Source organism: Oxyura jamaicensis, assembly GCF_011077185.1.
Source record: "Oxyura jamaicensis isolate SHBP4307 breed ruddy duck chromosome 15 unlocalized genomic scaffold, BPBGC_Ojam_1.0 oxy15_random_OJ72971, whole genome shotgun sequence".
In the NCBI taxonomy this organism is placed as follows: Eukaryota; Metazoa; Chordata; class Aves; order Anseriformes; family Anatidae; genus Oxyura; species Oxyura jamaicensis.
The window spans coordinates 1-11,338 of NW_023304426.1; the positions used below are offsets into that span (position 1 = coordinate 1).

The 11,338-nt window shown below is 67.9% G+C and overlaps 1 protein-coding gene and 1 non-coding gene across 4 annotated transcripts; both read right to left on the reverse strand.

Moving 5' to 3' along the window:
* Nucleotides 1–10,545, reverse strand: AP1B1 (adaptor related protein complex 1 subunit beta 1). 3 transcript variants are annotated; one of them, XM_035312517.1, is made up of 22 exons: nucleotides 10,489–10,545; nucleotides 10,297–10,402; nucleotides 9,514–9,649; nucleotides 8,742–8,987; nucleotides 7,954–8,144; nucleotides 7,310–7,531; nucleotides 6,256–6,376; nucleotides 5,938–6,033; nucleotides 5,460–5,575; nucleotides 4,871–5,036; nucleotides 4,400–4,498; nucleotides 4,066–4,325; nucleotides 3,646–3,847; nucleotides 3,260–3,280; nucleotides 2,946–2,975; nucleotides 2,693–2,836; nucleotides 2,449–2,594; nucleotides 1,794–1,923; nucleotides 1,603–1,687; nucleotides 1,146–1,232; nucleotides 761–915; nucleotides 1–86 (listed from the first exon to the last, which is right to left on the reverse strand). In XM_035312517.1, the coding sequence occupies exons 1-22, from the start codon at nucleotides 10,523–10,525 to the stop codon at nucleotides 12–14; spliced, it is 2,871 nt and encodes a 956-aa protein (XP_035168408.1). In that variant the 5' UTR covers nucleotides 10,526–10,545; the 3' UTR covers nucleotides 1–11. The 3 variants fall into 3 exon arrangements, with proteins under 3 accessions (XP_035168408.1, XP_035168409.1, XP_035168410.1); XM_035312518.1 differs by lacking the exon at nucleotides 2,946–2,975; XM_035312519.1 differs by lacking the exons at nucleotides 2,946–2,975; nucleotides 3,260–3,280.
* LOC118157972 lies at nucleotides 2,240–2,343 on the reverse strand. Its single transcript, XR_004746753.1, has one exon. It is a non-coding gene; the product is annotated as a small nucleolar RNA SNORD125 (small nucleolar RNA).
* Nucleotides 10,546–11,338: the final 793 nt, after the last annotated feature.

The window sequence follows — 11,338 nt, forward strand, 5'->3', positions numbered from 1 at the left end:
CCCCCCCCCCGTCAGTTCTTCAGGATGGTGTCGTAGGCCTGGTACACGTGCTGGGAGACCTCGGGCGCTCGGCATTTCAGGGAGAGCTGGGGAGGGAAAGGGGGGGGGGCGCTTACGGGGTGCCGGGAGCTCAGCCTGCACCCCGGGGCTTGGGGACGGAGGCACGGGAGGGCACCGAGCCCCCCCCCCCCCCCCCCCCCCCCGCCCCGGTCCGGGGGGGGGGGGGGGCGCGGGGGGGGGTCCCCCCCCCCCCCCCCCGAGGCGTCGCCCACGCTGGAGCTGGAGGCGCTCCTGGAGCGCAGCAGGCGGGTGCAGGATGGGGCCCTGCAGCTCTCCCCATGCAAAGCAGCCCCCCAGGGGTGCTGGGCCGGCCCCGAGCCCCCCCCCCTCCCCGGGAAGCGTCAGCCCCCGGGGCTGGGGAAGGAAGGGAGCAGGCACAGCCCCGAGGCAGGATAGGACCCGTTGTGCTGACCTCCAAATCCTGCAAGAACGGGGCGGGCGGCGGCGGGCGCGCAGCGACGGAGACACAGAGAGGGGGGGGGTCAGCAGCGCCGCTCACCCCCAGCGCCCCAAAAAGGCAGCGAGGATGGGGACGGGGCTGCACCGAGCGCCACGGCTTAGCCAAGGGACTTTGCGGGCTGGGATCTCTCTGCTTCCCTCCGCTGCCTCCCCGCTGCGGCAAGGGCGGCCCTACAGGGACCCCGCGTCCCACCCCGGGCACGCGAGGGGCACGGGGACAGGCGAGGGGCAGGGGAGGTACCGTGAAGGTGGGGTTGCTGGGCTGGATGCGGAGCTCCGCCAGCACCCAGATGCCGTTGGTGAGCTTCAGGGACTGGTAGAGCATGTCCTGGCCCTCCACGTTCCTCTTGGCGATGGTGAAGATGTTGCTGCCTTGGAGCTTGCTGCTGACGGCGTCTGGGGGGGGGGGCGCAGAAACGCTCAGCACCAGCTGGAGCCGCCCCCGCCGCCAGCCCCAGCGCCGCCAGCGCCATTTAATGAGCACTGCCCCTCCTGGGGCACCCAACGTCTCCGCTGGAGGCTGCTGAGACCATCTGCGTGGCCGGAGGGCAGGGAAAAGGGGAGCCCCCACCTTTCCCCAGCCCCACGGACGTGGCTGAGAGCCCCCGGGAAGGGTTTGGACCCACCTGCGCTGAGGGAACAGTCCTTGATCTGGAACTGGGCTTCGTTCTCGTTGGGGATGTCCTTCCAGGTGGCCAGGAACATCTGCCGCTCTGCAGCCACGACACAAGCAGGCGGCGGTGCCACCGCGGGAGTCGGATCCTCCTCCAGCCCCCAGCCCCGGCACAGCACGGGGCCACCCAGGGCCGACGGGAGCACCCTGCCGCCCCCCCCGGCAGCCACCCGGGAGCAGCCTGGGCCAGCTGCCCGCTGCTTCGGGGTCAGCCAGCTCAGCTGCCTCGGGGAAGAGGCTCAGGAGTGAGAGGTGGTGGCCCAAGGCCACCTCGGGCACCCCAGCCTGGTCAGGCTGCCACGGATTCCCGTGGGATTCCGGCTTTTTGGAGCTCCCGGCTCCATCCCCAGGGCTGGGAAGGCGGCCGGGAGGATTTTAGGAGAGGGGGCGGCACCCGTGCTCCGACTCACCCATCTTCCCGTCCTCCACGAAGAGGATGTGCAGCGGGTAGAGGGTGCTGAAGTAGAAGACATCGATGTTGTTCTTCACCGCGACCTGGGAAGGAAGGACACCGGGACGTCAGCGCCGCCCCTGACCCACAGCAGGGGCCCGGGTCCCAAAATGAGCCCCCCGGGGGGCACGGGGGAGGGGGTGCCCCCACCTGCAGGTTGTTCAGGGGATCCATCTTCATGACGGAGCCGACCGTGTTGAGCGGCAGGGAGATCTCCACCGACTGGTTGGGGGCGAGCGGCGCGTGGACCTGCAGGGGGGCGGCCGGGGCCAGGCCGAAGCTGGGAGGGGGGACACGGGGTGAGGGGGGGGGGGGTGAGGGCGGGGGGGTCTCACTGCCGGCTCTGGGACCGCCCCAGCTCACCTCCCTGCACCCTGATCCCCTCCAAGAGCCCAACTCATTCCTGCCCTGCCCATCGTGGGGCAATCCGAGGCAGCCCCCCCAGCCTGGCACCCTCCTCCTCCAGATTCCCGCTGATTTTTGGCGCTCCCCTACTACGAGCACCCCTCGTTCGTGCTCCTCTCGGCGAGGACGAAGCTTCGGCTCCCCGGGAGAGCCAAGGAGGACGCCCCGCGCCCAGCGAGGCGGTGGTGCCCCGGGGAACAGCCTCCTCAGACAACTTCTCAGAGGCTTCGCCTTGGTGACCATCACGTCGGCGCCGTCAGGGAGGGAAGGATCATCACGCGAGGCCGTTCCCCGGCGGCTGCCACCGCCACCAGCCCCTGGCACCGCCACCAGCCCCTGGCACTGCCACCAGCCCCTGGCACCACCAGCCCGTGCCACCGCGTCCCCAGGGGCGCCCCACCTGTTGCGGTTGAACTGGATGGCGAAGTCGGACATGACCTGCAGGGCCTTGTTGGTCAGCACCAGGTCCATGGAGATGGAGCCCACCTGGCGGCTGAACGTGCCGGAGATCTCCAGCCCCTTGGCCTTCATGGCAGGGAGCCACACCTGGGTCGAGACGCAAAATCCCCGCGGTTTTAGCCCGAAATGAACGCTTCGGTGACCGAGCCCTGCCCTGGGCGGCCGGACCCCGCCGCCCCACTCACCGATTTGGGCGCCACGTAGGACCCCGACAGGGTCCCCACGCCCCCGGTGAGGTCGAAGAGGTCCCCGAGGCCGCTGCCGAGGGGCGCTCCCATGCTGGCCGGCACCGCGGGGCCGGGCGCCGCGAAGCCACCGCCGCCACCCATCTGCAGGGGAAAAGGGAGCGGGTCAGGGGACACCGCGGGGAGGAGGAGGAGGAGGAGGAAAAAAAAAGGAGGAGGAGGAGGAAGATGGCAGGGGCGCGAGGGCACTCACGGCGGGGCTGCCTCCCACATCGCTGCGCAGCTGCAAGAGACAAGAGAGCGCTGTCGGTGCCGAGGGGCCCCACGGGACACCCCCTCACGGGCACTTCCCAAAAGCTTTGGCGTGACTGAGCGAGGGCTCGGGGTCGCTGGGGCTCCCCGCGCGCGCCGAGAGCCGGAGGGACGGAGGCTGAGCGCTTCGGGGGCTGCCTGTCCCCAGAGGGGTCCCGAGGACACGGCGGGGGCAGCTCCGCACCCAGCCCTCGGGGCAGGGGGCTGCGGAGGCGGGCAGGGGGCTAGAGGGCTAAGAAAAGGGCCGGTGCATACCCCTTCCGACTCGTCCCCCATCTCCAAGCAGAAGCAGGCAAGGCGGAGAGGAGAGCCAGGCGCATGCAGAGAGAAGCCAGGAGAGAAGAGACAAAAAAGAGACAGGAGACAGGGAGGAGGGAACTGAGGTTAGTCCTGCCCGGGCATCTCCTTCTCGTGGCTCTGGCACGGGCAGGGCACGTCCCCCGGTCACTGAGCTGCTCGGGTGCAGGCACCAAGGAGCCCTGCTCCAGCTGCCTGACGGGATGAGGTTAATTAGCAGCCCTCATCACGAGCCAGAGAAGGAAGGAGCTAGCCCAGACGTCTCCAGGTGGAGAAGACAACCCCACCCCCAGGAGCCCCACCAACCAACCCCCAGGGCAGGAGCACGCGGCGCGGCGACCCACCAGGCTATCCAGGCCCCCTCCCAGGAGGTCCACGGCACCCATCTGCACGGAGGAGGCGGCGAGGGGGGGCCCGCTGACCGGGGGGCCCAGGTCCAGGTTGAGCAGGTCGCCCAGCAGGTCGCCCTGCGCGGGGATGACGGCCGGCTGCTCCGCCGCCTGCCCGGCCGAGGGGGCTGCCTCGGGGCTCTCGGCGCTCTCGCTCCTGCAGGGAAGGACAAGGGAGAGGCGTGAGATGCTGCAGGGCTCTGCTGGAGCCCGCTGGAGCCCCCCTGGCTCCAGGGGTGCCCACCCCCCCCAGCCACGCTGTGACCACACAGGGGACAGCCAGCCCAGCTCGGTGTCCATCCCCATCACCCACACCCAGCTCTGGACGTCCCCGTGGCTGGTGGGGACAGCTGGCAGCGAGGAGGGGACACTCACGAGCCCGTTCGCGGGGGCAAGCTCTTGTGCACGACCCCTCTGCTCCCCTCCACGAAGGCGCTGGGCGGCTTGTGGTAGACGGAGGCCAGCGTCCCGATGTAGCAGATGAGCTCGTCCAGCAGCGTGGGCTCGATCAGGTCGGTCTCCTCGGAGATGAGCGGCTTCTCGGCCAGCACCACCTCCTTGGCGGCCACGGGGTCGGTGGAGAGCAGGCGCCAGTAGATGTAGCCGCGGTCCCGCAGGTCGGGGTTGTCGGAGTCCTGCGGGAAGCAGGGGGTCGGCGCCGAAACACGGGGCAGGGGAAGCTTGGCCCCGTGCAGGAGCTGGTACCCACCTGCGTGGCCAGGCTCAGCACCTGCTGCACCAGCTCCTGGGTCTCGGTGGGCTTCTTCAGGAACAGCTTCACGATGGCCGTCAGCAGCTGCAGCTGGACCTGCGGGCACGAGGACAGACAGACAGACAGGGCAAGAAGACGTCAGCTCTCCCCGCGCAGGCCGCTGGGATGCGGTCTTGCGCAACGGGTTGGAGGAAATTTCCACGGGTGACCCCCCCCTCCCCCCCGTCCAAAATTTCCCCTGAAAAATCAGCAGCCCCCCCAGACCAACCCGCCGCTTCTTCAGCTCCAAAGGGCAGACTCTGCGCTGGCACCAGGTGACCAGCGGGTCCCTTCCAGACGGGAAGGTGCCCGGGTGGCACTGCACAGAGGGTGCCCCACACCCAGCGCCGCACGAGGCGCTGCGAGGACACCTCCAGGACCCCGTGACGCTCGTGTGGCCACCAGCTGTGCCCCCCAGCCCCGCCGCACCTGGGTGCTCTCGTCGTGGAAGCCCTCCAGGAAGCTCTCCAGCAGCTCGTCGGCGTTGTCGATGCGCTCGGCGTACTCGCCCACGATCCAGATCATGGCAGCCCGCGCCTCGGGCTCGTCCAGGGAGTCGAGGTTCTCGCACAGGGTAGCGATGACGCTCTCGTACCTGCCGAGGCAGGGACAGGTCACCCCAAAGCCCCGGCTCCGCTCCCTCATGTTGCCCCGTCACCTGCAGCAGGACTGCAGCAGGACGGGAAGAAAGACGGGGGGATGTACAGAAAACCCCGCTCTTCAGAACGATTTTGTACAGAAGCCAAGCCAAGGACTGTGGACACCATCGCTTTTGTATCCAGAGCTGAAACCCCAGACGTACCACGGGGACGTCTGCTAAGCAGAACACACGTTGGGACACTGCCCGTGCCAGCCCCTTCGGAGAATTCACTTCTCGGCCCCGTTTGTCTGGTGCCCACCCCCTCTCCGAAGCGCTGGCGACTCGTGCAGGCTGCTGGCTTACTGCTCATCACCGCGCTGGGAACACCACGTTAGGAGCCGGGGGGGAAGCCCCGTCCCGTCCCCTCGCCCCACGCACTTGTTGGGGTACTTGCGGAAGATGTCCTTGATGACGACGATGGCCTCCTGCACCACGTAGTTGACCTTGGTCTGGATGAGGTCCAGCAGGGTGCTGACGCAGCGCTCCGCCGATTGCTGCCGGGGGGGGGGGGGCAGTCAGCGATGCCCTCACACCCTCATCACACCCCGCCGTGCTCCCAAAACCCAACGCGGAGCAGAAGGGGGACGCACCCAGGTGCTGTCCCCCCCTTCCTGTGCCCCAAACCCTACACCAGCTGCAGGCAGCGAGGGGATGGGACGCACTCCTTGTGCCCCACGGACCTGCTCCGAGCCGCCCCCACGCCCCACCAAGGCTCCTCAGGGATCCTCTTCGGGATGCAAGGCCCCCAGCTCCCCCAGCACGGGTTGGAGCAGGGCCGCAGCTGGCAGCAGGACACAAGGTGACCCAAGGGACGGCGCGCCGAGGCGCCACGTGTCCCCCTCCGCACCAGCCTCACCTCCACCTTGATGGCGCAGCGGCCGATGGCTCGCACCGCCTTCCTGACGAAGTCCACGTCCACCTCGGTGGCGTACTCCTTCAGCTCCGCCAGCACCTGCCGGGGACGCGAGGCGGTGAGCACGGCACGGCCGGGAAAGCCCCCGACCCACGGATCCCCCCCGATGCAACGCCCCAAACCCCAGCCGGCTGCCAAGCCACGGCCGGATCAGGAATTTAACGGGGCAGCCGCGGCCCCGGTGGCACCGGAGCACGGGACAGGCAGGGGGAAGCGTTAACGGGGACGGCCAAGCCCCCCAGTGCCCGCCCGGAGCCCGACCTGCGCGATGTTGGCCTGGGAAGCCAGGCGGATCATGATGTCCAGCTTCTCCAGCTTGACGTAGATGGGGTCGTTGTACTTGACGAAGAACACCTTCATCTCGTGCTTCAGGATTTCGGGCCTGGGGGGGCAAGGAGAGGCAAGGTGATGAAGGGGATCTGGCCGAGGTGAGCGGAGCCGGGAGCTGCCAAGGCTCCGGGCCAGGAGGACGAGGCTGCCCGGCCATAAGCACAAGGCTTTGGGGCTGCTCAGTGCCTCCGAGTTCAAGATGCCGCGATTTTCCCCTGACGGCTCTCGCCCTCGGTTCCCCTTTGCGGACACACGCCCAACCTCGCCGCCAACAAAGAGTGGCTGCAGTGCAACAGGGGACGCCGGCCTCGGCGGGGTCGGGTGGGACATCCTGGGGGAGCAGGGACGCCAGCCCAGAGCCAAACTGGCCCCTCCTCACCACAACAGCCTCAAAGCCGGGGAAGGGAGAGGCCAGGTCCCCGAGGAGCCAAGCTGCTTCCCGCACGCCCCCTCGCCGGGGCGCTAATTGCTTCCCGCCTCCCCCCAGAAGCTGCTGCTGCTTTTAATGGCCCAGAGCGGCGATGCCGGCAGGGCGATGGGTCATCTGACTGCGGCTCTCCAGCTGGCCGCTGCCGCCCCGAGCACGATCACGGGGCCTCGGCCACCTCCTGCCCTCCGGCAACGTTAGATGGGCCAAGGGACACGGGGACTTTCAGGACTCGCTTGTTTGAAGAGGACGACCGGGTAGGGACGAGTCACAAAAATTCCTCACTAGACTAAAACGACCGAACCAACGCCTCAGCTTGGCGCCTTTCCATCCTTTGCTTCCCCCAAAATCAAAATAATAACCTGAAATAAACCCTCTGTGGACATCCCAGCTTAACTCCCCGCCTCTCCTGATGCTCTGCGCCCTGCCCTTGGATTTCAGCGACGGGAAGGACAAAACCCCTGCGCTGGGCCGTGTCCCCAAAGGCTGGATGCCACCAGGGCCCTCGGGAGGGCTGGAGCGCGGGGAAGCAGCGCCCGTGGGCAGGAGGACACGCACCGCTTCTGCACGATGAGGTTGATGTTGCGGAGAGCCACGTACTGCAGCTCGGGCTCGGCGGAGAGCAGGGTGACCAGCGGCGGGGCCAGCTTCTTCAGCAGCGTGCCGTAGTAGTCCAGGTCCTTGGAGAGCATCTCCATGAACTTCATCAGCACCTTCACCGCCGACAGCACCACCGCCGAGTTGGCGTGGGACAGCCGGGGCGTCACCCGCTCGCAGATGCTGGAAATTTTTTTTTAAAAAAAGGGAGAAGAGGCAGTCAGAGCCCAGCACCCCACTGAAAACCCCAAGGAACGTCAGCAGTTGGCAGCACGGCAGGCGGCCACCACTGAGGATCCCCATAAAAGCCGAGCAGCCGGCTCTTAACGCCCCCCGATGATGGTTATTTCCCCGTGGTGGGGGAGCTCCCTGGTGCCCAGCCCGTTCTCCCTCACTGCACGGTCAGATTGTGTCTCGAAGTGGCTGGAGAAGCCCGCTCCTCGTGCCACCGCGGGGATGGCACTCCCTGAGGGACCACGGGGTCCCCAGACGGCACCGAGCAGACGTCGGCTGCTCCCCCCCCGCCCCAGGAGAGGGAGAGGAGAGGGGAACGGGCAGCACCAGCCCCGTCCTGCCTCCGCCCTGCAGCCCCCAGCCTCCCCCACCTCTGGGCCTCCCGGTCGTCCTTGGGCGTGTAGTTGGCCAGGCAGTCCAGGATGAAGATCTGGCCCCACTCGGTGCACTCGTTCAGGGCCGTGAGCAGCTTGTTGATGGACTGGGGGTTGAGGTCCAGCAGGTTACTGCTCGGGTGCGACTCCGCGATCTCCGACAGCGCCGCCACCGCGTTGGCCACCACCTGCGGAGGGGACGGGACACGCCATGGGACCAGAGCCGTGTTTGATGTCCCAGGGGGAAGCTGGTGCGGGAGGATGAGCTGCAGCCTCGGCGCGGGCCCCCCGCTCCGACATCTGGGCGCCAGCCTCCCCCCGCCAGCTGGAGCGCAGACAGCACGGCCCCGCCGCCCGCACCGCGGCTCTCCCGGGGGGGTCTGGCTGCTCGCTGCTGCTCGGCGAGGTGTGTGGGCAAACCCCAGAGCCTTGATTCCTCCCGACCCGTTCCCCCCCCAGCAGCTGCAGCGGGTCTGAGCTGACAGCAGCCATGGGAAGCGGACACGCTGCACCACGGCATCCCCGGCCAGCAGCTCCCCGCTGCCATCCGCCCTGCTCCCCTTGGGAACAGGGGCTGACAGCGCGGGGGTTACCGCAGCCCCGCGGCCAGGAGACGGGTACACAGCTCAGAACCCAGCCCCGGGGACTGCTGCCCCTGGAAGCGTTCTGCCAAGCGCCAAAAAGCGCCAAGAAACGAAGGGGAGCAGGGGAGCCAGGGCGTGGAGGTGAAGGAAAGAGGGAGGGTACCCGCTGCCGCCCGGCCGGGGAAGGCAAACCCTAATCACCATGGGGTTGGAGTCCGAGATGAGGTCCTTGAGGGTGTCCAGGAAGCCCTGGTCCTCCACCAGCTGGGCGTTGATGTCGTGGAGCTTGGCCACGCAGACGGCCGCCGTCTTGCGCACGTAGGGGTCCTCGTCCTTGAGGCACTTCCGCAGGGGCTCGCAGAGGTACTCCGTGATCTTGTCCACGCGGATGCAGCCCATGGTCCGCACGGCCAGCGCCCGGATCAGCGGGTTCGGATCCTCGCAGTCCTGTGGGGACAGAGGGGACGCTCAGACTCCCAGCTCCTGCGGCCACATCGCTCAGCGGGACCTCGATTCTCCTTCGGGTTCCCCAAACCTCGAGGTTTCAGTGCTCAGGCTGTGAGAGGAGGTGAAGCGAGAGTGCCTCCCGCAGGAGGGGACTCATCTCGTTCCAAGAACTGCAGCACACCGGAGCTTTAACACCAAAAACGCTCCAAAGGTGCCCCAGGAACCAGCTCCCCCGCTTACACTGAGGTCCCAAACCCCGCAGAACAGCCGCAGTGCCCGGGGCACGCCCCGACGGGGGAACTGCTTTTTTTTCTTTAAAAATCAAACAAACCCAAAACCCACCAAACCCCCAAGTCCCCCGGCAAACCTTCCCACCAGAGGAACCTCACTCCTCAGCTCCCGACCCCACCACAACCTCCCCAAAGGAATATTTCCCTCCCGGGCTGCGCGGGGCCACGCCGCCCTCTCTCCCGGCGCGAGGCGAGCCCCGAGCGCGGCCGGGACGCCCCGCGGGCACTGCCGTCACCTTGACGAAGGTGTTGACGGCCATGATGGCCATGTCGGGCTGGCTCTTGGCGTAGTTCATCAGGTAGAGGTAGACCAGCTTCTTCAGCTCCAGGTTGTCCGTCTGCATGCAGTTCACCACGTCCGGGAACAGAGCGCTGCAACGCAGAAGCCGCTTCGCCACGGAGCGCAGCGGGCGCTCAACGGCCCCCGGGTGGGCGGGGAGGGGGCCCGGGGGGGTGAACGTAGGTGCCCCCCAGCGGGGCAGGGGTGCCCGTTGTCCTGGGAGGGTGCTGACACCATGAAGGGTGGGTGGCTGCGCGACGGGATGGGTGGGAGGCGATTAAGGGACATGGTGGGATGGGGTGGGATGGGGTGGGATGGGGTGGGATGGGGTGGGACACGATGGGACGCGGCGGGACGCGGCGGGACACAATGGGATGGGGTAGGACATAGGGAGATGATGGGACAAGGTGGGACACAAAGGGACGAGGTGGGACACAAAGGGACGAGGTGGGACACAAAGGGATGTAGGGGGACACGGAGGGACGAGGTGGGACATGGAGGGACGTGTTGGGGCACAGAGGGATGTGGGGTGACACGAAGGGACACGGGGTGACACGATGGTGGCTGGGGCTGGGGACCTGTAAGGCCTGGTCCAACCCCAGGAGCACCTCGCAGGGGCAGCCCCAAGGCCCAGGCAGCGTCATGGGGCCGGGGGAGCGCGGGGAGCCGCCTGCTGCCCCCTCGGAGAGCCCCAAAACCAGGGAATCCCACCCCAAAACCCGTCAGCGGGGCCGCGCACCTGACGTCCTTGCCGACGGTCATGGAGGCGATCACCTTCTTCACGGCCTCCTTCTTCTTCTCCTTCTTGTCGCTGTTGAGCTCGGCCTTCAGCTCGAAGATCTCCCCTGGGGCCGGGCGGGATGGGCGGGCGTGGGGATGGGCCCTGGGAGCCCCCCGGGACCCCTCAGGGCCGGCCCGGGCCCCCCCTCACCTTTCTTGGTGGTGGTGAAGTACTTGGAGTCCGTCATGGTGCTGCCGTGCCTCCTGCAAGGGGGGGCAGGGGGGGATTTCACTGATTTGTGTTTTTTTTACCCTAAAACCTACTGGGGCCCAATCCGGATCCTGATCCCAGTCCCAATCCCGATCCAGATCTGGATCCTGGTCCCAGCACCCCGGGGAGCCGCAGCTCACTCACAGCCCCGACTGGCCCTGGTCGGTCCTGGTCCCGGTCCTGGTCCCGGTCCTGGTCCCGGTCCCAATCCTGATCCGGGTCCTAATCCCAAACCCAATCCCAATCCCGATCCTGGTCCAGATCCCGATCCCAGTCCCAGCAACCCGGGGGGGCGCAGCACCAATCAACCCCAGTCGGCCCCAGTCCCAGTCCCGGTCCTGGTCCTAATCCCAGTCCTGATCCTGGTCCCGGTCCTAATCCCAAACCCAATCCCAGTCCCGATCTGGATCCCAGTCCTGGTCCCAGCACCCAGGGGGGGTGCAGCTGGCCCCCAGGCCCCATCAGCCCCGGTCGGTCCCAGTCCCGGTCCCAGTCCCAGTCCCAATCCTGGTCCCGGTCCTAATCCCAAACCCAATCCCGATCCCAGTTCTGATCCAGATCCCGGTCCAGATCCAGATCCCTGTCCTGATCCCAGCACCCCGGGGGGCTGCAGCTGGACCCCGGCCCCGACCGGCCCCAGACGGTCCCGGTCCCGGTCCCGATCCCAGTCCTAATCCCAGTCCTAATCCCGGTCCCGATCCGGGTCCCGGTCCCGATCCCGGTCCCAGCACCCCGTGGGGCCGCAGCTCGGCCCCGATCGGCCCCGGCCCGGCCCGGCCCGGCCCCCCCC

Coding starts and splice junctions, on each gene's coding strand:
- AP1B1 (XM_035312517.1), bottom strand. CDS start 10,525: ATGACGGACTCCAAGTACTTCACCACCACCAAGAAAG. Junction 8,145..8,741: donor TCTCGGACTCCAACCCCATG/GTGATTAGGGTT, acceptor TCCCCTCCGCAG/GTGGTGGCCAACGCGGTGGC. Junction 7,532..7,953: donor GACGACCGGGAGGCCCAGAG/GTGGGGGAGGCT, acceptor AAAAATTTCCAG/CATCTGCGAGCGGGTGACGC.